Source organism: Neofelis nebulosa, chromosome 8 (genome assembly GCF_028018385.1).
Source record: "Neofelis nebulosa isolate mNeoNeb1 chromosome 8, mNeoNeb1.pri, whole genome shotgun sequence".
In the NCBI taxonomy this organism is placed as follows: domain Eukaryota; kingdom Metazoa; phylum Chordata; class Mammalia; order Carnivora; family Felidae; genus Neofelis; species Neofelis nebulosa.
This window is the reverse complement of record NC_080789.1, coordinates 27,263,569-27,288,746: the sequence shown is the minus strand read 5'-3', so window position 1 is coordinate 27,288,746 and position 25,178 is coordinate 27,263,569. Positions and strand designations below refer to the sequence as shown.

Below are 25,178 nucleotides of genomic sequence, written 5' to 3'. Positions count from 1 at the left end.
TCGTTTATATTCAGAGAATACAGACTTCTTTTAAAATTAATTCATATATGATTAGGAAGACCCCCAACAGTGTCAGAGAAGAAAATAGTGTAAGTGGTTTTTATGTTGTCCTCTGATTTGTCTTTTTGAATGCTTCTCTATATTAGCACAGATAATTGAAAATCAAATCTTTTGAGAGATGAGGTTAAATTTCTAATTCTTTGTATTTTATTATTTTACATCAATAGAATTTTGGCATTGACATTTTGCTGAGCAGTCTTTTATGATAAAAGAGAGTTTTGCTAAGGTACTTTTTATGCTTTGGAGTAAGAATTTATATTTAGATCTATAAGTATATGCAGTCTTTGGGGAAAGAAGTATACAAAGATGGAAAATACACCTTTTTTACACATCTTTTGTACATATAAATAACTGACGCAGAAAAAAACAAGAAGGACCTCACAGAAGTTATAGTAATGTCATATGAAGCGTAGGTTGTGGGACATGCAAAATAGACCACTCTTTTCTCTGTGTTGGGGGTTGTGGGGCAGGGAGAGGAAAAAAGATTTCATGAAAGAGTAACATTTGACTTTGAAGGATGAGTGGTATTTGAACAAAGTGGAGATTTCACTCCATACTGAAGATCCAGAGGCGGGGTTGAAAGAAGTTGATCTTGGCTTTAACCAAGATACACAGTAGTTCACCCTTATCCCCGAAAGATACATTCCAAGTGTCCCAGGGTTGCTTGACACTGTGGATAGTACTGAACACTACGTTTTTGCCTGTACATACGTGCCTGTGATAAAGTTAAACTTCCTAGTTAGGCACAGTAAGAGAGATTAACAACCATAATTAATAATAGAATAATTTTAATAATATACTGTAATAAAAATTATGTGAATGTGATCTCTCAAAATAGCTTATTGTATTGTACTCACCTTTCTTTTTGTGATGATGTGAGATAAAATGTGTATGTGCTAAGATGAAGCAAGGTGGATGACATTAGCATTGTCCTGTAGCTTTAGGCTACTGTTGACCTGACACTATGTCAGAAGGAGGATCATCTGGTTCTGGACCGAGGTTGACCTTGGGTAACTGAAACTGCAGAAGGCAAAAACACGGATAAGGTGGAGGTGGCGGGAGGGAGGACTACTGTGTTCAGAACTGTTTTTAAGTTTACTGAGCTACATTTACATTTTTTCTTTATATTTTAAAAACATCATTTCTCTGAACATACTTAACAAACTTAAAGTAGTTATGGCTTTTGAATTTGTAGGTTTTCTAAAAAAGGGAAAATATTCTATGAAATGTGAGCATTTTGATTAAGAAAAGTTAATTTTGAACAATTTATTTTATATTTCATCGCTAACACTCCCCCTTTGTGAACTGTGCACTTGGTCTCACAAAAGCTTTTATTTATTTATTTTTTTTACAGACGTTTTTTAGACTACCTAAATACTTCATGTTCTTTCTTACCTCTGTCCTTAGTACTTATAACTCTCTGCAAAGATCATTGTACTCAACCCCTACCAACTCCTGCTTATTCCTCCATCCTTTAGAGCACTGTAGACATCATCTCTACTGGAAGGGCATTCTTAAAACTGCACAGTCCTATTCTGTAACCTGTCCAGGTGCCCCTCTCGTGGTGCTTACCCATTCTAACAGGCTTATCGTTTATATTGGAATTGTTTGTTTATATTGGAATTATCTCTCACCAGACTTGTACCCTTTTTGAAAGCAGGGACTAGATCTTGTTGTTGAATCCCTGGTCTCTAGTACAGCCCTGTTTCCTGTCAATGCAGTAAGTGTTAGCTGAATGAGTGAAACTAGCTTTACATTTATGTGAGAACGTATGCTGAAATTAACTAAATCCATTTTTTTGCAGACGGAGCTTTCTATTGTGTTTGTCATAAATCTACGTATTCGCCTCTTCCAGATGACTATAATTGGTATGTATTTAAATTCAATTGAAAAAATAACAGTCTGTTTGTTGTATCTGAAATGATTTAATTTTATTTCTCCTTTTGGTATTTTCTGCTTTCTTTTCTGATTATTCTTTCTTTAATTTTGTATTTAAAAATTATTTCAGTGGTCTTATTTACCCAGTATCTGGGCTCATAAATATTTTAAATAGAAATAATTATCATTGTGTTTCAGTGAATACTTAATTTGTTGTAAGACATGTTGTTAGAAATGCTGTCTTTTATCCCAAAGCCTTCCTTAGCTTTATAGAAAAGTTAATTAGTTTTTATAGTTTTTTTCTCTTGGGGTTCATAGCTGTTAGCTTAAGCAATTATTTATCTTTTGTTTGATGAAGAATAATCCTAAATTACAAATAATTTAATGCAGTCACAATTTATTTGGTATTTATTTAATTCTTGTCACTATGTTAAGAACTAGGAATAACGTGAATAAGATGTTGCCTTTTATTCTCTGTAGGAGAGTCTGATGTACAGAAACCACAACATATCTTCTTAAGCTATGTTTTTATTGCAGATTTTGGTAAAAATGTATTTTCTGCCCTCTTGACGCTAGTTTTAGTTTTAAGTGTATATTTAGTAAGTACTAAGATAGTGATGAGATTAGAGTAGGTAATAGGTTATACTTTCTGAACCTGAAAAGATTCAGTCTTACAGGTGTTTTGTATTATGTAAAATTCCATTCTTCATCAAAAATCATTGGTTAGATGCAATGTTTGTTATAGCTGTGTTACGTTATTCCATCTTAAAATCATGGTGAAACAACTTGATACCCTTTACTGTGTTAGCTAAAAGACGTTGTAGTGTCTAATTGCCACTCTGGTTCAAATCTGCTTGGTATTGAAGTCCTAGAAACTTATATTTATAGATGTGTAGAAAACATATAAGGTTAATGAAAGCTGAAAGTTGTTCTCTTTAGAATGTATATGGATCTAAGTATAATAGTAGTTGCTGTGGTCTTTGACAAATCAGCGTGGTCAGTTGGTACCTGAATGAGATCCAGCCACAGCACTCCTGGAAAAAATATTTGGAGGAGTATTGCCCAAAATGTGTTTTTCTAGGAATATTAATGGAGGAAAGTGATACTATTCAGTAATTATGAAATTTATTTGACCTCAGAACTCTTTATGGGAGGCTACTTAGAGTTGCACTGTTCCACCAAAGGCACTTAGAGAAATGCTAATCCAGAAAAAGTGCTCAGCTATAGACTTTATGATTGGAAATTCAGGTGATCCTTTGCCTGGAAGATTATTTACTTTGTTGATCTTTAATAATTCAACCAAGTAATGTACTTCTTACAGCTTTTTGAAGGTAGTTTTTAGATAAGGGGAAAAAAGTTCTAATATTAGTGATGAGTAAACATGAAAATCTCTTCCAAAGATTTGGACAGTCTACAAATAAATAATCTGAAGAATAATTTTGATACAATAGTGGGTAACGCATTAAGGGTTTGTTGTGGTAGTTAAGCTGACATATTTCGTGGGATGGTCAAGTTGTCCTCTATGATTTGGGTACCAGGTGCCATAGCATCATTCTTCAGGGGTTTAGGATTAATTACTTTTATCTTTAAGAAAATCATTCTGCCTTGAATACAGTACAACTCTTTCTAAAACATTTTTTTTTTTTTTTTTAGCAAAGTAGAGCTTGCTTTGACATCCGATGGCAGGACAATAGTATGCTACCACCCTTCTGTGGACATTCCATATGAACATACAAAAGTATGTATGAGAAAATGTCTTGTAATTTTTAATTTGCTGTTAGAAGTATTCACACTTCCTTACAGTATCCAAAGAGAATAGAACTGTTTGATTTCCTTTATATGGTGTAGATCTTTTTGTTTTTTTAATTTTACCATTTCAATTTTTCTCATTTCTTTTCCATCTTCTTTCTTTAAAAGCTTTTTTCTATACACAAAGTGAACCATTTAAATGCAATCATGGCATCAATTTTCTGGTCTAAAATCTGGTAGATTTTTGTATAGTGTAAATTTACAAAATACATTGTTCCATACTACTTTGTATTGTCATAAGTCATGAAGCACTATATTTTAGAATGCAGAAGTTTTATACCTTTTATATTGAATAGGATCTGATAATCCTTTTAATGTTTGGTGAATTTCCTTTTTTTTTTTTTTCCAGTTAGCTTTTTCTAATGGGACAACATGGACATGTATTTCAAGGACTAGTTTTTTTTCCATATTTCTTCAAAAGCCACACACTAGGTAGAGGAGGTTTTTTGTTTTCAATACAATTTATTAAAAAAAATTGTTTTTAATGTTTATTTTTTTGAGAGAGAGAGATCGAGCATGAGCAGGGGAGGGGCAGAGAAAGAGAGAGACAGAATCTGGAGCAAGTTCCAGGCTCTGAGCTGTTAGCACAGAGCCAGATGCGAGGCTCCAACTTCCCAAGAGCAAGGTCATGACTTGAGCTAAAGTCGGACGTTTAACTGACTGAGCTACCCTGGCGCCCCTCAATACAATTTATTTTAGCTTGACCCAAGTCTTTTTGTTAATTTATCTTTATTTGAAATGCTTTCTCCTATGTCTCAGCCTTCTTTTACCATATTTGATAATGTTTGGTTTACTTTTTGAGGAGAAAATAACTAGATAATTCAAATCATGATGTGATGCATCTAGTTGTGCCTATTTTTAAAAATCATCATTAGGGCTAGAATACTGGTTGATTTGACAAAATAGATTGTTATTTTGCTAGTTTTTATTCCCTTTTTAACGTCACCATTTGGTCTGCCTGCTTTATACTGCTTTGTATTCTAGCCAGGTATCATAGGCGATAATCCAGTACCTCTTTTGTTTCATTTCTTGGGGCAATGTGTAGAAAATAGGTGTAAGTCACTGACTTATTATCTTGTAAACGCTCCAGTACATGCTATTTTGTGCCCTCCCTCATTGTTATTTTGAATTATATTTCTGGTTATGTGCTTTATCTCTGTTTTAGCAGTTCTACCAAGACCATGACTGCAAAGTCATTTCTCAACCTCAGACTCTCATCCATATATAGCTTTTTACATCCCTGAATCTGACACTTTTCCTTTCTTTCCTAACTCTCAAAACTTTGCACTGTACTTTTAGAACTTACCATCATCATTAAAATCTCTCATGATGTTAACTTCATCCAGAATTTTGCCTTCACCTCTGGCTCTACCAGAGACCTGGCTGTACCTGGGGTCATTGCTTTGCCAACCATTTTTTTTTTTTTCCAGTGATTGATGTTTTCTTCCCTATTCCCTTTTACTACTGGACCTCCAGGGGAAGTAGAAGTCCCTGTAGCTCCTTGTTGTCATATCCAGACCATTTTCCCTCCTTTCTAACAATTTCTAGCTTTGTAATTTGTGTCATTAAACTGTAGCATCTACTCCCTTTTTTTGTTGCTGTTATCTCCTGTCTTTCAGTTCACTTCTCCTCCCCCCATCCCTTCACTCTTCCTTGAAGATTTTAGATATACTGTGACACCCTCCAATACTGTTTCTGTTCTAATTCTTTGTTATTTCAGTATCTATATAGATAATCTAATATCCTGGCCTCTGTCTTGTCTTTTTCCCAACATCATCAGCCCCATTCCCTTGGCTGCACTCTAGAGATGTTCTAGTCACAAATGCCTCCTCCTCCTTCTTGCCAATTTAGATTTCAAGAATTCCCCCAGCTCCCAGCTCCAAGAATTCTTCATCCCCTCATTGAGACCTACATCCGTTGATTGAACCCCTTTATCACAGCTGCCACACACCTCACACATCCTCACTTCTCTTATCTGGTGTAGATTCTGTGGTCCATCCTTGCAGTCACTCCTTGCATACATGTCCAGCTCCCGCCTCCTTTTTTTCTGTTGCAGTCTCTGTGTGGTAGCAGTTGTTTCCCCTCCTGTATCCTCAATATTCCTCTCTCATCTAGAAGATCGCTCCTATCAGTTTACATGTAATCACTTCACTGCTAACCACACTGCTCCCCTGCTGTTATTCAAGTATATTAGGCTCCTACCTCTGGGCCATTGTAGTTCCTGCTTCCTCTACCTGGAATGCTTCCCTGCCAGAAACCTCATAGTTTATTCCCTTTCCTTATTTGTTAACTAGTGAGTAACTTTTGCATTTAAAGTAGTACCCCTGCCCCTGGACTCCTATTGTCTTTTCTCAATAGCTTTTATCATTTTTGGCACACTAGATATTTTCTTGTTTGTCTGTCTCCCACCACCAAAATGTAAGCTCCATGAGGGTAGGGCTGTGTGTGTTTTGTTCTCTGCTATACCCTTAGCATCTGGAATAGCACTCGTATTTGGTAGGTGTATAATATTTGTTGATTAAATGAATACATTTGTTTCTCCCTCTTCATGCTTATGGGTTTCCTGTTTTAAGGCTAAGAGACATTCATAAAGGGAAACATGGAATTTTTTTGTTTCTCAAGTGATAAATTATAGATTGGGCTGCATAGTAAGAAAACATTCTTGAAAACATGTTACTGTTAGAATACAGTGTGTTCTTTTTGAATCTAGATTTACAAATCTTATGCAGGTAGTACATGATAGTAAATAAATATCTTCAAACATGACTTCAATTTTAGTATTGATTTTTTTTCTTTTCTCAAGGAGGTAGGGCTGCAACTCCAGCAGGCCCTTTGGTTCTTTAGGCCCTGGAAAGCATACTGCATGCAAAGATCCTAGTCATGTGTAGATACGCCTACTGAGACTGGCTTTAAGACAGTTAAGTTGATTTGCATCTTTGGTGTTCTGGTAATTTATTTGAATCCAAAACATGTTGATTGTTTTCCATAGATCTAAGTAAAAAGATCCTTTTTTCTTCTTTTGCTGAGTATATACTTTATTAAAAGTACTAATATTCTAAAAATGTTTTTCTAGAATTTAGGATTGATTTCTAAATTTCTAAGGTTTAGGAAAATAAAGATATAATTCCAGGGGTAAAAAAATAAAGACTTGGAAAAATAAAGTAAAATGTAAGTACTAGACGGTTCTTTTTAGTGGCTGATTTAGTTGCAAATTTCAAAAGTCAAATTTTGAAAATCCTTAAGAGAAACAAGGGAAATTCAGGATGATAGTTCTGAATAGTTTTCAAAGTTGACATTCAGTTTTATTTTAGTTTTTCTTTTTTACTGAAACATTCACATATCCTTTCTTTGGTTAAGGAGATCAGATACTACCTAAAAATCAATTCTGAGTCAGCCAGAGGCTCTTGGTGTAGACTCGAAGAATCCATTAATTCCAATGTCTTTTATCTATGTGCCTGGTAAAGAAGTGTTTTTAATCATACAGAGCAGAGAGAATTTGTGATATGTTAGAATTGAGCCTGCTTGGGAATAGGAAGAAAGACCGTGAACATTCATTAACACTTGAAAACAACTTAACTTTTGATAATACTAAAAACATTTAATCTTTAGCATCAAGTATAGTAACCTAAAAGAAAATTATTATAGGCTCTAATCCTGTGTTTGCTAGATCCCTGAGGGTCTGATAGTAGCTTGCAAAGATGCTAATATTTTACTTTACATACAGGTGATTTTTAAAATTACTTTAAATGTCTAAGGAGAGCTTTTTCTTTAAATTATAAATTTAAAGTTTTCTGTTTGAGGCCTTAAATCTTAGTAGCTACCTACCATTATTGAACTCTTAAGAGTACAAGGGACAGGGCCGTCTGGGTGGCTCAGTTGGTTGAGCGTCTGACTTCGGCTCAGGTCATGATCTCATGGTTCATGAGTTTGAGCCCTGCCTTGGGCTCTCTGCTGTTAGTGCAGAGCCCACTTAGGATCCACTGTCCCCCTCTCTCTCTGCCCCTCCCCTGCTCATGTGTGTGCTCTCTCTCTCTTTCACTCTCAAAAATAAATAAACATTAAAAAAAAAAAAAAAGAGGATGAGGGACAGCTAAGCATACTATATATGATTATTTCATTTAATCCTCATTAAGTCCTTATTGGGTAGGTATTATTTCTCTGGTTTTACATAAATAGAAATTAAGACCTTAAGTAACTTGTTCAAGGTCAGGAGCTAGTAAGTGGCAGAATTAGAGACCAAAGCTCAAGTCCTTAACTTCTTTTATTATTCTACTTCCTAATTTTCTCCTACACTATGTAAGTGGTTCCTTATTTCTGCTTACCTCAAATTGTTACTGGTAAATCTAATTTGAAGACCTTTCATAATCTGGTTTCTCAAGATCCATTTTTAAAGCTTATCCCTATTGTATGTTCTTACCTACTTTCCTTTACTCATAATATTTGTTATACCTTGTAGAATATATTCTGCACTCTGACAAAGTTCTGACTTTGGCTCCTATTCTACTTCTCACTGATATCTTTGTTACTTTGCATTTCTGTAGTACTAAGTCAATTGTGTCACCTTCATGCCCATACATACTGCTTTTTAAAGAAGTCTTATTTTGTCATGTGCATATACCAAATAAATATAAGTATATGCTGTAACATTTAATACAATGGTAGAATGTTGTAGTTGACATGAATAGTGTATGAATGTGAGGACTCTTACGTTTGAATTGTTTCCTTTCTGGTTGTAAATTCAGATTTTCATTGTATTGTAATATATATGGTATCTGTAAAGCAAGGCAATGTTCCCACCTCTGTTACATACAGTGTCATTTAATATTTAAAATATACATGACTTCACTTTCCAAAACAGTGACTTTTTTTTTTTTTGAGAGAGAGAGAGTACACTTACAGGTTGGGGAGCGCAGAGGGAGAGGGACAGTGAATCCCAAGCAGGTTGCACACCTAGCACAGAGCCTGATGCAATTCAGGGCTCAGTCTCACGACCGTGAGATCATGATGTGAGCTGAAGTCAAGAGTTGGACACTTAACTGACTGAGTCATCCAGGTGCCCCCAAGACAGTGATTCTTTAAGGCTTTAATGAGCTAGTGTTACTGATGGGAATATGTCATATCACTCATAATGTGTTGTAGAGGAGATGAGATTTTAGTAATTGATGTCTTTGGGCAAAAAATTTCTCAAGTTACCATAAAGCATCATTTGATGACATTTCAGTCACGTAAATGAAAACATTGAAATTTTAAAAATTTCCTTTGGATATAAGAAATACCATTTCAATGAAATGTTTTTCACCGTGGGGCACCTGGGTGGCTCAGTCAGTTAAGTGTACAACTTCAGCTCAGGTCTCGCAGTTTATGAGTTTGAGCCCTGTGTCAGGCTCTGTGCCGATAGCTCAGAGCCTGGAGCCTGCTTCAGATTCTGTGTCTCTCTCTCTGACCCTCCCCTGCTCGCACTCTGTCTCTCTATCTCTATCAAAAATAAATGAACATTAAAAAAATTTTATTAAATGTTTTTCATCGTATTTCACTTTAATGATAAGCAAGGTTAGAGACTATAAACTTTTTTTTTAATGTTTATTTCTATTTGAGAGAGACAGAGCATGAGTAGGGGAGGGGCAGAGTGAGAGACACATAGAAACTGAAGCAGGCTCTGAGATGTCAGCACAGATCTCAACGTGGGGCTCAAACTCACATATGGTGACATCATGACCTGAGCTGAAGCCAGATGCTTAACCGACTAAGCCATCCAGGTGCCCGAGACTGTAAACTTTTAAGTTAAAAAATAATGGGTACAATTTATAGTTTTAGGAATAGAAATTAAAATAATAAGTACTTTATTACTGGGGGAAAATAACATTAAATAAAGAAATTTATTACTGGAAAAGAAACCCAAAACTTGATAGGAGAGGAAAAGTATTTCTGATTCTTTAGTGGATAATGCAACTAAAGCAAAATTCTGTTCTGAAAACTTATCTACCTTGAGGTACTGTAATAGATTCCTGAATATGGGTATTGTTGTATTGTGAACTCAATGTACTGCTGGCTAACATTCCTACCTTTTGATGTTGTTCGTTACTTATTATTTTGTAGCCTATCCCACGGCCAGATCCTGTGTGTAATAATGAAGAAACACATGATCAAGTGCTGAAAACCAGATTAGAAGAAAAAAAGGAACCCTTGGAGCAAGGACCTATGATAGAACAACTTAGCAAAATGTTCTTTACTACTAAGCACCGTTGGTATCCTCGTGGACAGTGAGTTCTATTTTCTTTTCTTAACTCCCACTCGACAGCTAAAAGAATACATAACTTTTCTTGCATTAACGAACTTCTGAGGTTATATTCTGTGTGGTGAAATTAACACCCAGTATGATCACCTAGTAAATTGTAGTTTTAGATGTACATACATATAAATGAAATAATACTTCTTTTTTCTTTTATTTGAGTGGGGGGATTTAACCAAACTTTCAGTGAATTTTGTAAGAATTCTTGAAACTTTTTCTATTCTGTGATACAGTCATTTGCTGTGTTGTTTTTATTCATCCTCCTGCCAAATAATTAATTTTGTCCTTGGGCCTTTATCCATTTATTTAATAGATTACGAGTTACCGTTAAAAAAATTGGGGTACAGCAAATGATTGGGCAGTGTATATGGTTCTCAGTTCCTTTAGAAACTAGTTGTCCCTCTGTTTGCTAGTACTCATATTTTATTACATAGATTTTTTTTTAACCTCCTAATTGACTCTGGCTTTAGTTTTTTTTTCTTCTTTTGATTCTTCTTTCTTTTATATCTATCTTACTCCCTATCAAAACTGAGAGGTGACTGTTTTTAATCGTTTATGTCTGAGCAAATTTTGTTCTTACTCAGTCACCAGTCACCCATCACCCAGTAACTAAGTATATTAATGAATATATAATATATATTCATATTCATTAAGTATATTAATGAATATACATTCATCTACCTGCTCTACTAAGTAAGTGCTGGGAGATCACAAACACAATCCTTGTTTGCGAGTTATTTATAGTCAAGGAGAGAGGGTTAACAAAATCGAGTGATTGAGCCTTGAAGAGTGGTTAGGAGTTAGCCATGAGGAATTCTGAAAAGGTTCTGTAGGCAGAGAGAACAGGATGTCATAGAGTATGCTGGGGAAATTGCAAGTAGTTCAGCATGGAGGGGACCCAGAATATGAGGGAATGTAGGAAGGGTCTTATAAAGGATTTTGTATTGTGCTGAGGAGTTTAGGTTTTATTTTCATTGCCATATTTTAAGAAGAAAGGTTTATGCATTAAAAAATCAAGGCAGGGGGTGACGCCTGTGTGTCAGTCAGTGAAGCATTCAACTTCGGCTCAGGACATGATCTCACAGTCTGTGAGTTAGAGCCCTGTGTCAGGCTGTGTGCTGCCAGCGTGGAGCCTGGAGCCTGCTTTGGATTCTGTGTCTGCCTCTCTCTCTGCCCTTCCCCTCCTCGTGCTCTGTCTCTCAAAAATAAATAAGCATTAAAAAAAAATTCATTAAGTGGGTTCTGTATTGGGATAAGGTGATCTATGGAAAGTTTGGAGTCAGGGGGGCCTGTTTGGAAACTAGTATAATAGTCTAGGTGAAATTTGTTGAAGGCCTAAATGAAAGGACCAGCAATGGGAATAGAAAGGGGGAACATAAAAGAAAGAACTATAATAAAAGGAGGAAATAAAAGGAGGAAGGAGGAAAATAAAAGAATTTTAATTAGCAGCACTAGGTCACTGATTAGGCATGGGAAGAGACAGGTGGCCTCTCAAGTTACAGACAGGTGTTTGGGTGGATGGTGGTGCCATTCATACACATGGGGAAACAGGTTTGACAGTGAGGAAGATGAACCCATTGTTGGTCATACTGAGTCTGAAGGGTCAGTGGATCCATTTGGTAGGGAGCAAGTCTGAAAGCAAATGAATGTATGGATCTGGGGCTTGGTTTACTTTTTTAGTTTCTCTTTAGAAGATCCTCCCATTTTCTTAGTTAAAATAGAGATTCCTTGAGGCTTTGTCTCATACTCCATGTCTTGCTGAAAATCATTGCAAGAGCTTTAATTATATTCATTATACAGATGACATGCAACTTGCTCCATTATACATTCTTTTATTTCCTTGATCTTATTCCCAGTATTTGTCCTTAGAAATTTCAAACTAAGTATCTTGTCCAAAGTTTTAAATTCATTATAACAAAAACACAGCTCTTCTTTTTCTGTCTTAAAAGAGGTCCTCTTTTAATAATCATTCTATAATAAAAGTGATCTTTCTGTATCAATTTCTCAAGAAGAAATTTGCAATATTTTGGCCACCATGCTGTCTTTTAATTCCTGCTTCTGTTCTTTCTTTCTTTCTTTCTTTCTTTCTTTCTTTCTTTCTTTCTTTCTTTCTTTCTTTCTTTGTTGAAGTTTTGGGGTGCCTGGGTGGCTCAGTCAGTTAAGCGTCTGACTTCAGCCCAGGTCATGGTCTCACGGTTTGTGAGTTCGAGCCCTGCATTGGGCTGTATGGTGACAGCTCAGAGCCTGGGGACTGCTTTGGATTCTGTCTCTTTCTCTCTCTGCCCCTCTCTGGCTCATGCTCTGTCTCTTTCTCTCTCTCAAAAATAAATAAAATAAATTTTAAAAAAAATTAAAGTTTATTTATTTTGAGAGAGAGAGAGACAGCACGAGGGAGGGGGGAAAGAGAATCCCCAGCCCATGTGGGACTCCATCCTACAACCGTGATAGCATGACCGGAGCTAAAATCAAGAGTTAGACACTTAACCAACTGAGCCACCCAGGCATCCCAACCTACTTCTGTTTTTTATCCTCTTCTTTGGTTTTTCTTTTCTTATTTAGTACCTACTTTGTTTATACACTCTCTCTGGGTTTTTTCGTGTCTTTGTAATTGTAATTTAGGGTATGTGGAAACAAATTAGCAAACCATTTCTTAGCCCCATATGTATGCCATTACTGTATTCTAAGATTTCTTTCCATGATTCATAATGTCGCTCATGTTTCTCTTTTATTTTGTGTCATTATCCAGATATTTTAGTTCAGGCCCTATCTTGAAATTCTTCTGTAATGGCTTTCACTACCTGTTTTCTCCCGGCATGTTCCATACTGCTGTAATCTTTTGGCATCTTTTGTTTATAACCAAATTACTGTAGTTATGAAAATCTTGTAAAGGGGACTTAAAGGGGACAAAATTGAAGGTAAGAAGACCAGTACAGACTCTTAAAACCATGCATGTTATACTCATACTTTTATGTCTAGTATCCCACCTATATTTAATCTTATTTACTTTTTTAATCATTACTGCTAATTAGCTTTTGACTGCTAATTAATTTAATCTCCTGGTATGTCATGTCCCATCAGGATTACTAGGTTCTGCAGTTGTAAGCAGACTTCAATTAGATGCAGTTGATTATCCCAATATCTCTCCTGATAGTTTAGTTTTTTTTTTTTTTCAACGTTTTTTATTTATTTTTGGGACAGAGAGAGACAGAGCATGAATGGGGGAGGTGCAGAGAGAGGGAGACACAGAATCGGAAACAGGCTCCAGGCTCCGAGCCATCAGCCCAGAGCCTGACGTGGGGCTCGAACTCACGGACCGCGAGATTGTGACCTGGCTAAAGTCGGACACTTAACCGACTGCGCCACCCAGGCGCCCCCTTTTTTTTTTTTTTAAATGTTTATTCTTGAGAGAGACAGAGCATGAGTAGGGGAGGGGCAGAGAGAGAGGGAGACACAGAATCCAAAGCAGGCTCCAGGCTCCAAGCTGTCAGCACAGAGCCCGACATGGAGCTCGAACCCACAAGCTGTGAGATCATGACCTGAGCTGACATTGGACACTTAACCAATTGAGCCACCCAGGTGCCCCTCTCCTAATAGTTTAGCAGAAAAACTTCAGATACTAGCTTATGTGTATAAAGAAAATTTTTACTTGTAGGCGTTGTCCTTGTGTGATGCATCATCTTTCAGAATTTTAAATAAGCTGAGGTGTGATCACTAATCATTCAACAAGTATTTATTTGTTGTCTAAATATTTATTTTGGATTAACATAAGCCATTTTTCAAGTGTTGATTTCTAGATGTCATTGAGCTCTTCTTAAACATTAGGCATGTATAGAAGGATATTTTACTAAATATTTCACAATTTTTAGGTTATGGCAATCAAAAGACTAGGACCCATTATGAATTTAATAATTGGGGATATATAATATCTTTTTAAATAAGTGTGTATTAACAGATATAAAATGTTTGTTTAAAGTATTTTTAAACAATGCATTATTTTAAAGTATAAGGTAGAAATTTTCTTTATACTTACTCATGTCCTGTGTCCCATAGGTAAGCACTGTTAAACCCTTCTTATATGAATAGACCTATCTCATACTCAATATTGTGCTTTTTAAACTCTAGTAAAGTAAAACTCTTTTCTGAGTGTATGGCTTTGTTTTAAAGGGGCCTGGGTTTACTCAAATCATCTTCCCTCTGCTAGTTATTAGCTCTTTATTTAATCTTGTTATTTATTAAAGAAAATAGAAATAATGCCTAATTTGCCTGGTGGTTTTTAAAAATTAATTTAATTCCAGTATAATTAATGCATTGTTATATTAGTTTCAGGTGTACAATATAGTGATTCAACAATTCTGTACATTACTCAGTGCTCATCATGATAAATACACTTTTAATCCCCTTTATTTCATCTGTTCCGCCATCCCCCTCCTGCCCCGCACTCCACCTCCCCTCTGGTAACCATCAGTTCTCTGTTTAAGAGTCTGTTTTTTGGTTTGTCTCTTTTTTCTTTGTACGTTGGTTTTGTTTCTTAAATTCCACATAATGAGTGAAATTATATGGTATTTCTTTCTCTGATTTATTTCACTTAGCAGTGTATATCCTGTAGATCCATCCATGTTGTTGCTGTGGTTGAGTAATAGTCCATTGAAAATATATATACTACAAAAAAAAAAAAGAAAGAAAATATATATACTACATCTTTATCTACTCGTCTGTATATACATAGATATTTATTTGGGTTGCTTCTATAACTTGGATATGTAAGTAATGTCACAGTAAACATAGGGGTACATATATCTTTGCAAGTTAGTGTTTTTTATATTCTTTGGGTAAATACTGCATGGTGGTTTTGAGATAAAATATGATCATATAAGTTAAACACCTGGCATATAATATATGCTTAGTGATAATATGGTAATGACAATTATTAATATTGTCTCCTACTCATAGTTTTCCTCTTAACTCTTTTTAAAGCATTTTATCTTAGATAAACTCTTTTGAGGTATAATTTACGTACAGAAAAATTCACTGGTTTTAAGTATACACTGTGATGAGTTTTGACAAATTTATGTACAGTTGTATGATTACTACCACGAGCATAATAAAGACTGTTACATCACCCCCAAAAAGTTCTCATGCTCTTTTGCAGTCAGTGTCTTCCCTTTAATCTCCACCCTGGCAGTCACTGATCTCCTTCCTATCACTTTTTAAAATTTCCTGAATTTGTAGAATTTCATGTTTGCCCTTTCTAGAATTTCATGTAAATGGAATTATACAGTCTGGAGCCTTTTGTAAAGTCTGGCTTTTTTCACTTACAATGCTTGTGAGATTTATCTTTGTTGTTATGTTACCAATAGTTTATTCCTTTTTATTTTTGAATAACATTCTCATATGGATAAACCACAATTTTTTTATCTATTCACCAGTTAATGGACATTTTGGATTCTTTCCATTGGGGCTGCTTTGAATAAAGCTGCATAAATGTTCAAGTACAAGTCATTGTATTGACATATTTTCATTTCTCTTGGGTAAATACCTAGGGTTAGGATTAGTTGGTCATAGGATAAGGACATGTTTAAATTCATAAGACACTGTCAAAGTAGCTGAACCATCTTTCATTCCCACTGACAGTTCTAGTGTTCCACATCCTCCCCAACACTTGGTATTACTAGTCTTTTTAACTTTAATCATTCTGTTGGATAAGTAGTAACATTTCACTGTGTTTTAAATTTATGTTTCCCTAACTGCTAATGATTTTTAGCATCTTTTCATGTGTTTATGGGCCATATATACATTTGGCAGGGTTTTTTTTTGTTTGTTTGGGGGGTGGGGGTTTATTTGTTTGTTTTTGGTGAAATATCTATAAACAGCTTTTGGCTATTTTTAAAAAGCAGATTAATTGTCTTACTATGGTATAAAACTTGTGGATCAAAGTCCTTTGTGAGATATATGTCTTGCAAATATTTTTGTCTGTGGATTGCTTTTTTATTTCTTTAATAGTGTTTTTTGAAGATCAAGTTTTTAAAATTGTGATGAAATCCAGTTTACAAATTTTTCCATTTAATTCAGGCTTTTTACATACTACTTAAAAAATCTTTGCTTGACCCAAGATCACTAATACTTTCTCCTGTGTTTTCTTCTAGAAGTTTTATAATTAGCTCTAATATTTAGATGTATTATCCATTTACAGTTAATTTTTATATATGGTGTGAGGTATAACTTGAGGTTCATATTTTTGGCGTGTGTGTGTGTGTGTGTGTGTGTGTGTGTGTGTGTGTGTTGCTCCAACACCATTAGTTAAATATACTGTCTTTCACCACTGAATTGCCCTAGCAACTTTGTTGAAACTCAGTTGACAATATATGTGGGTCTTGGCATCTCTTATTTTGGTCTGTTGTTTGTCTTTTCAATACCACTCTGTTTTGGCTAAATAGCTTTAAGGAAGTCTTGAAATCAGGTAAAGTCCTCTAATTTTGTTCTTTTTTTCAAAGTTGTCTCAGCAATCTTAGGTCTCTTAGATTTCCATATAAATTTTAGAATCAGCTTATCAGTTTTGATAAAAAGCCTGCTGGGATTTGAAGGAGATTGTATCCTGTCTCTAGATCAATTTCAGGAGAATTCTTGTCATAATGATATCGAATCTCTTTATCCGTTAAAATAGTGTATTTCTTCATTTATTTAGGTCTTTAAAATTTTTTCACTTAATAGTGTTTTATATAATTTGCAGTGTATGAATATTCTACATTTTTGTTAAATTTATTTCAAATATTTCATAGTTTTAATACCATTATAAATAGTATTGGGTTTTTAATTTCAATTTCCAAGGTTTTTTGTTTGTAATACAGTTTTGTTGTAGAAGTGTGGTTGATTTTTGTTTACTGATGTTGTCTCTTGTGATCTTGAGAAGTTCTAGTAGCTTTTTAAATATATTCCTTAGGATTTTCTATTTAGATGATCATGTATCATTGAATAAAGACAATTTTACTTTTCCTTTTACAATCTTTATGCTTTTTATTTCTTTTTCTTGCCTTAGTGTGCTGCTTAGGATCTTATATACAATGTTGCGATAGAAGTGTTGAGAATGGACATCATTGCCTTTTTTCCAGTTTTAGTGAGGGAAAACATTGAGCCTTTAAACATTAAGTGTGATGTTCAGTATGGGTCTTTATAGATGCCCTTTATCGGGTTGAGAAAAATCCTTCTTTTCCTCATATGGAGAGATTCTATCGCGAATGGGTGTTGAATTTTGTTAGATGCTGTTTTCTGTACTTATTAAGATGATCATTTGGTTTTTCTTTTTTACTCATATAATGAATTATATTGAATGACTTTAAATGTTGTACCAATCTTTCATTCCTGGGCTAAACTTCACTTGGTTATGGTTACTTTATCTATCTATCTATCTATCTATCTATCTATTATTTATTTTTGAGAGAAAGACAGACAGACACAGAGCATGAGCAGGGGAAAGGCAGAGAGAGAGAGAGGGAGACCCAGAACTCAAAGCAGGCTCAGGCTCTGCGCTGTCAGCACAGAGCTCAATGCTGGGCTCGAACTCACAAACGGCGAGATCATGACCTGAGCCGAAGTTGGACACTTAATCGACTGAGCCACTTAGGCGCCCCATGATATATTATTTTTTTTTAATGTATTGTTTGGATTTGATTTGCTAAAATTTTGTTGTGGATTTTTTACATCTTTGTTTATTAGGGATACTGGCCTATAGATTTATAATATCTTTGTCGGGTTTTGGTTTCAGAGTAATGCCTGCAACAGAGTGGGTTTGGTAGTATTCCCTCCTCTTCAGTTTTTGGGAAGAATACCTTAGAATAGGTATTATTTCTTTTCTTTTTTTTTAACTTGTTTTATTTTTTATTTTTTAAAATTTACATCCAAATTAGCATATAGCACAACAATGATTTCAGGAGTAGATTCCTTGATGCCCCTTACCCATTCAGCCCATCCCCCCCTCCCACATCCCCTCCAGTAACCCTCAGTTTGTTCTCCATATTTATGAGTCTCTTCTGTTTTGTCCCCCTCCCTGTTTTTATATTATTTTTGTTTCCCTTCCCTTATGTTCATCTGTTTTGTCTCTTAAAGTCCTCATATGAGTGAAGTCATACGATTTTTGTCTGACTAATTTCACTTAGCATAATACCCTTCAGTGCCATCCACATAGTTGGAAATGGCAAGATTTCATTCTTTTTGATTGCTGAGTAATAGTCCATTGTGTGTGTGTGTGTGTGTGTGTGTGTGTGTGTGTGTGTGCACGTGCGTGTGTATACATACACCACATCTTCTTTATCCATTCATCCATCAATGGACATTTGGGCTCTTTCCATGCTTTGGCTATTGATAGTGCTGCTATAAACATTGGGGTGTATGTGTCCCTTCAAAACAACACACCTATATCCCATGGATAAATACCAAGTAGTGCAATTGCTGGGTCATAGGGTAGTTCTATTTTTAGCTTTTTGAGGAACCTCCATGCTGTTTTCCAGAGTGGCTGCACCAGCTTGCATTCCCAGAATAGGTATTATTTCTTAATGTTAGAATTTACTAGTGAAATCATCTAGATATGGGATTTTCTTTGTGAAAAGATTTCTCACTGCATTCAATTTCTGTGCTTGATAGATAGGGCTGTTTAATTTCTCTCTTTTTGAGTAAGCTTTGGTAGTTTGTATCTTTCAAGGGATTTGCCCATTTCACCTAAATTATTGAATTTATTTGCACATAGTTTATAATATTCCTTTATTATACACACTGCTACACTAGTGTGGTGATGTCACTTCTCTCATTCCTGGTATTGTTATTTTGTTGAGGTTTTTGAGAGTCAGCTTTTGGTTTAATTGATTCTGTTGTCTTTCTGTTTTCTATTTTTGACCCTTGTTATTTCCTTCCTTCTGCTTACCCTGGATGTAATTAGTTCCTTTTCTAGTTTCTAAAGGCTTATTGTTTAGAAACCTGTCTTTTTTATAAATTTTTTTTTAATGTTTATTTATTTTTGAGACAGACAGAGACAGAGCATGAATGGGGGAGGGGCAGAGAGACAGGGAGACACAGAATCCGAAGCAGGCTCCAGGCTCTGAGCTGTCCGCACAGATCCTGACGCGGGGCTCGAACTCACAGACCTGTGAGATCATGACCTGAGCTGAAGTTGGACGCTTAACCAACTGAGCCACCCAGGCGCCCCACCTGTCTTCTTTTTTAATTTAATCTTTTAATGCTATAAATTTCCTGTTAAGCACTGCGTTAGCTGCATCCCACAAATTTTGATATGTTTTCACTTTCATTTAGTTCAAAATGTTTTCTAATTTCTCTTATGATTTCTTCTTTGAACCATGGGTTACTTTTCTGTTAGTGGTTTCTAGTTTAATTCTGTTGTGATCACAAAACATACTTTATATGATTTCAGTCTTTAAATTGATTAAGGTTTGTTTTATGGCCCAGATTATAGTCTGTCTTGGTGAATGTTTCACATACATTTGAAAAGTAGGTGTATATTCTGCCATTGCCGCTGGTAGTATTCTAAAAATATCAGTTAGGTCTACTTGGCTGGGAGTGTGGTTCAAGTTTTCTATACCCTTACTAATTTTCTATTTAATCAGTTATTATTAGAATGATATGGAAATCTACAGCTATATTTGTGGATTCTTCTATTTCTTCTCCTGATTCTATTTGTCTTCATAGATTTTGAAACTGTGTTATTAATTGTATATACATTTGTTATTGTAGCTTCTTGATGAATTGACACCTTTATCTTTATGAAGTCTTTTTTTTTTTTGTAATGTTTACTTATTTTTGAGAGAGAGAGGGAGAGCAGAGGAGGGGCAGAGAGAGAGGGAGACAGAGAATCCCAAGCAGGCTCTGTACTATCAGTGCTGAGTCTTATGTGGGGCTTGAACCCATGAACAGTGAGATCATGACCTGAGCTGAAAGCAAGAGTCGGACACTTAACTGACTGAGCCAACCAGGCACCCCTGAAGTCTTCTTATTTATTGCTGGTAATATTTCTTATTCTGAAGGATAATTTGTCTAGTATTAATATAGCCTATCCAGACTTATTTTGATTATCATTTACATGATCTGTTTATGTTCCTTTACTTTTTTTTTAAGTTTATTTATTTTGAGAGAGAGAGAGAGAGAGAGAGTGAGTGCAGGAGAGACAGAGAGAGAGGGAGAGAGAGAATCTCAAGCAGGCTTTGCACTGTCAGCAGAGTCCAATGTGAGGCTCTAGCTTATGAACCATGAGATTATGACCTGAGCCAAAACCAAGAGTTGGATGCTTAACTGACTGAGCCACCCAGGTGCCCCTCTTTTCTTTTACTTTTTTTTTTTTTTTTTTACTTTTTTTAAATTTTTATTAAAAAAATTTTTTTTTTTTTTTAACGTTTATTTATTTTTGAGACAGAGAGAGACAGAGCATGAACGGGGGAGGGGCAGAGAGAGAGGGAGACACAGAATCCGAAGCAGGGTCCAGGCTCTGAGCCATCAGCCCAGAGCCCGACGCGGGGCTCAAACTCGCGGACCGCGAGATGGTGACCTGAGCTGAAGTCGGACGCTCAACCGACTGAGCCACCCAGGCACCCCTCTTTTCTTTTACTTTTAACCTATCTGTGTCTTTATTTTATTTTTTTATTATTATTTTTTTAACGTTTATTTATTTTTGAGACAGAGAGAGACACAGCATGAACGGGCGAGGGGCAGAGAGAGAGGGGAACACAGAATCAGAAGCAGGCTCCAGGCTCTGAGCCATCAGCCCAGAGCCCCACGCGGGGCTCGAACTCGCGGACCGCGAGATCGTGACCTGGCTGAAGTCGGACGCTTAACCGACTGAGCCACCCAGGCGCCCCTCTGTGTCTTTATATTTCAAGTGGGTTTCTTAGAAGTAGAATTTTACTTTGGGTTTTACTTTTTTGTCCAATCTGACTTTTCATTTCAGTCAAGCCATCTTAAATGCTGTTTCCTTTGATTTTTGGTACTTTCATTTTTCTGCCATTTGCTCTTAGCTTACTTTTTCCATGAAATTTAACTTGATTATAGTCATTTTGACTATAGCACATAGTTATACACACACACACACACACAGCTAATAGTTTCCCTGTTAGCACAACTATATATAACCATAGATGGCTGGATATATGTTAATGTTATATTTGTATTTATGGGTAATTTTTTGTCTACATCTCCTGCTCTAGACTATTTTCTCTTCATCAGGAATACATCTTTTGTAGTTTTCCACATGATCTCTAATACAGTATTCTTAATACAGTGTGTGGGTACTCAGTTGCTGTCTGATGAAATATATCTTACTAATTATGTCCACAGCTTCTTGAAGATGTTCAGTTTTTTTTTTGAATGGTACTTTATTTATGATAGTTTTGGGGAAGGTCCACTGGTAAATTTCTCAGTGATTCTTAGAAGTTTTATTCCCAGAGTTTAGCTATCAAGTTATGTGAGTTTATTCAATTTTTATTTTATTTGATAGGGTCACAGGTAGAGTAAGTTGTTTCTTATTATCAAATTCTTAATCAAGGTCAGCAGTGGCTTTATGATCCCAGGGTGTTGCCTCACTTCATTCAGTCCTGAACCTACATACATTTAATTAATGGCCTCCCCCAAAGTGGGTGGGTTGTAGGTAGTGTGACTGTATGCATTCGATGCCGAAATAGCTCAGTGGCCAAAAACATTGGTGATTAGATTATCTCAAATCTGGAAATCTAAAGTTAATATTGTTACTGTGAAATTTGTGAATTGCTTTTTGCCTTTTCCTAATCCTGGTGATCCTACTTACTTTGGGAAGGCAATTCAAAGATTCTTCCTAGGTTTGAGCTTAATGCTGAGATTGAGTGCCAGAACTATTTAAATTTTTAGTGTGGGAGGTAGATAATGAGGAAACCCAGGACACTGGGTGTGCAGTTAAATCGAACTTTTAGTTCCTTATGTTTTGCCTTTGCCTGAATGACTATTTTTATATTCATTTGTGCCGAGGTTGATTTTAATAGATAACCATGTGGTTCCTGCTACTTCCTGTTTGATAATATTACAGGTATGAAAACAAATTAAACTAGCTTAGCTATTACATCATATTCACCTGACGTCATGGGGCTTTGAACATGTTCTTTGAAGGATACCCATTATGCAAATCCATTTTTTTTCCGTATTCTCAACAGCAGTTTGCATTAGATATCTCCTTCGTAAATAGTTGTTGAGGACCTGATTCTGAGTGGCTTTGCCCTGCACAGCAGCCCCTACAGTATCTCCTGTTGGCCTTTAGGGTTGCTAGTACTCAGGAAGCAAGTATATCATCTGTGCCCTTATGTATAGCATTTGTGTACAGGATGTTTTCCCTTTCAGTCTTCCTCAGTTGGCATGAAAAACATCAGAAGTGATGGAACATTCTTTCTGTTATAACTCTTTCCAAAACACATCATTTTAGCAGTGTTACAGAGTCCCTAATAGTTGTATTTGGGTTATCTGTTATTTTTCTCATTAATTCAACCTTAATAGCTTCATTGAAACTATTTATATATATCTAAAGTTCATATACTAGCCTAGTTTCTCCTACTGATTCCTTTTCATATCCTTTATCAATAAATTTTGGAGTGCCCAAAGATCAGTCCTTGGTTCTCTCTTCTTTTCTGTCCCATTTTCCAAGATAGTGATTTTATCCAGTCTCATGGCTTTAAATATCTTCTGTATGCTGATGGCTCCCAACTCTCTTTTTTGTTGTTGTTGTTGTTGTTGTTTAACTTTTACTTCATTATCATAATCTTCACTCTGAATCCAGCTAGACTTGGAGGGGAGTAAGGAAAACATGGAACCCGTGAAACTGCTGCAAGAACACAAACATTATAGGAGATTTTGACAGATGGAGGTGGAGGGTTGCTTTCCCAAGCTACAGAAGGAATGGTCTAGTAGTTAAGGTAAAACACAAGTCAAATTTTTTAGATTTGTCCACAGTCAGCAGTGGTGATCTTCTTGCTGGTCTTGCCATTTCTGGACCCAAAATGCCTCATGGCTTCCACAATATTCATGCCCTCCTTCAACTTGCCAGACACCACATGCTTGCCATCCAACCACTCAGTCTTAGCAGTGCACGTGAAAAACTCGGAACTGTTTGTGTTGGGTCCAGCATTTGCCATGGACAAGATGCCAGGACCTGTGTGCTTCAGGATGAAACTCTCATCATCAAAATTCTCCCCATAGATGGACCTGCTGCCAGTGCCATCATGACATGTGAAGTCACCACCCTGGCACATAAATCCCGGAATAATCCTGTGAAAGCAGGAACCTTTATAACCAAGTCCTTTCTCCCCAATGCTTAGAGCATGGAAGTTCTCTGCCATTTTTGGAACTTTGTCTGCAAACAGCTTGAAGGAGATGGAGCCCAAGGGCTCACCATCCATGGAGATGTTGAACATGCTGGGGTTGACCATGGCTGGGCAGCATGGGTGGCTCCAGGGTGGTGGCATCTGCAAAGCCCCAATTCTTTTTTTTTTTTTTTTTTTAACTTTATTTATTTATTTTGAGAGAGAGCTAGAGAGAGCACCAGCACCTGTGTGGGGGAGGGGCAGAGAGAGGGAGAGAGAGAATCCCAAGCAGGCTCCATGCTGTCAGTGCAGAGCCCGATGAAGGGCTCAATCTCACAAACTCAGACCTGAGACTCATGACCTGAGCTGAAATCAAGAGTCTGACCTTAACTGACTGAGTGACCTAGGCATCCCTGATAGCTCCCCGTTTAATCTCTGGCCAAGCCCTGTTCCTTGATCACCAGAACTGTATATCCAGCTCCAACTGTATATCCACATGTCTAATAGGCAACCCTAACTTAATATGTCTCTAACTGAGCTTCTAATGGTCCGCCACAAACCAGCTTCTCCTGCAGCCTTCCCTATCTCAGTTAATGCTAGCTCCATTCTTCTCATTGCTTGGGCCAGAAACCTTGGTGCCATTCTTGATTCTTCTCTTTGTCTCACACCCAGCGTATGGTCTCTCAGCAAATCCTGTTAGCTCTGTCTCCCAAAATGTGTCCACATTTGACCATTTATCACCATTCCTTCTGCCACCATCCTGCTCCATGTGACCACCCTTTGCCTGATTTTTTGAAGTCACTTCTTAACTAGTCTCCCTGCTTCTGCTTTGCTTCCCTACTGTCTGTTGTTAGCACATTGCCAGAGTAACCCTGTTAAAATTTCACTTAGTTCTTACAATTTTTCTGTTGAAAACCTTCCAACAGTTTCCCATCTTACCCAGAAAAAAAGCTAAAGACCTTAACTATTACGTATAAGAACGTGTGTGATCTGATCCTCCATTACATCTCCATTCTCATTTTCTTTTGTTCTCTTCCTTGTTCACTCTGTTCCAGCCACGTGGCCTTTTTGCTGTTCCTTGAACATACCTTTCCTTCAAAGCCCTTATACTTGCTGTTCAGTCTCTGTAGAATTCTCTTGCTGGTATCAGCAAAGCTAGCTTTCTCACTTTGGGTTTTTTCTTTCTGAAACCTTCCCTGGCTAACTTACTTGTTTTCCTGTCTCCTGCACTGGAATGTCAGCTTTATGAGGGTGGAGATTTTGTCTTGTTTTGTGTACTACAGAATTCTGAGCACCTAGAAGTAGTGCCCGGCACATAGTAGATGTCCACATATTTAGAAATAAATGAATGAATAAATGATACTCATTCTCATAATACCTCTTAAAAAAGCAGATAGTAAGCTAACAGCACTACTAGATGTCAAGTTATGTTGAAAGAAAGAAGGATGGAAGGATTGAAAGGCTGGAGGGAAAGTAAGGATTTGAAAATAATTTGAAATTTCTCAAAATATAGGGCAATCCTATAAATGTATGAATAGCAGTACTACTTTATTTAAATAACTATTTTAATATTTTTCCATGGAGCCCACAAAAATTAGTTACTACCATCAGTAGGAAACAGATTTGAACATCCAGCTGTGGTTTGAACCAGGAGATAAAGTTCTGCTCTCGATTAAGAACTGTGGACAAGTATTTCAGATGTCACTGAATCATTGTGTAGTTGAAGAAGGGTAACAATATGTCTTGGTTTTCCAGGAAGAGTCTTGGTTTCATTGTTTTGTTAATTATTAATAGGGTGGGTTTTTAATTCTCTCAAGAGTCCAGGTCTG

At 36.3% G+C, this 25,178-nt stretch overlaps 2 protein-coding genes across 5 annotated transcripts in view; one reads left to right on the top strand and one right to left on the bottom strand.

Moving 5' to 3' along the window:
• Positions 1–25,178, top strand: part of MRPL42 (mitochondrial ribosomal protein L42) — a 73,164-nt gene that overhangs the window by 6,573 nt on the left and 41,413 nt on the right. For 2 of the 4 annotated variants that reach the window (XM_058741801.1, XM_058741800.1), the window contains exons 3-6: positions 1,865–1,928; positions 3,592–3,676; positions 9,844–10,007; positions 12,783–12,951. In XM_058741801.1, coding sequence (XP_058597784.1) covers positions 1,865–1,928; positions 3,592–3,676; positions 9,844–10,007; positions 12,783–12,906 — 437 coding nt within the window. In that variant the 3' untranslated portion in view covers positions 12,907–12,951. The remainder of the gene's footprint in view (positions 1–1,864; positions 1,929–3,591; positions 3,677–9,843; positions 10,008–12,782; positions 12,952–25,178) is intronic. The other 2 variants (XM_058741803.1, XM_058741802.1) reach the window with 1 other exon arrangement.
• On the bottom strand, positions 22,984–23,481 carry LOC131519092 (peptidyl-prolyl cis-trans isomerase A-like). The gene has a single exon (XM_058741804.1). The coding sequence runs from the start codon at positions 23,473–23,475 to the stop codon at positions 22,984–22,986; it is 492 nt and encodes a 163-aa protein (XP_058597787.1). The 5' UTR covers positions 23,476–23,481.

Coding starts and splice junctions, on each gene's coding strand:
- LOC131519092 (XM_058741804.1), bottom strand. CDS start 23,475: ATGGTCAACCCCAGCATGTTCAACATCTCCATGGATGGTGAGCCCTTG.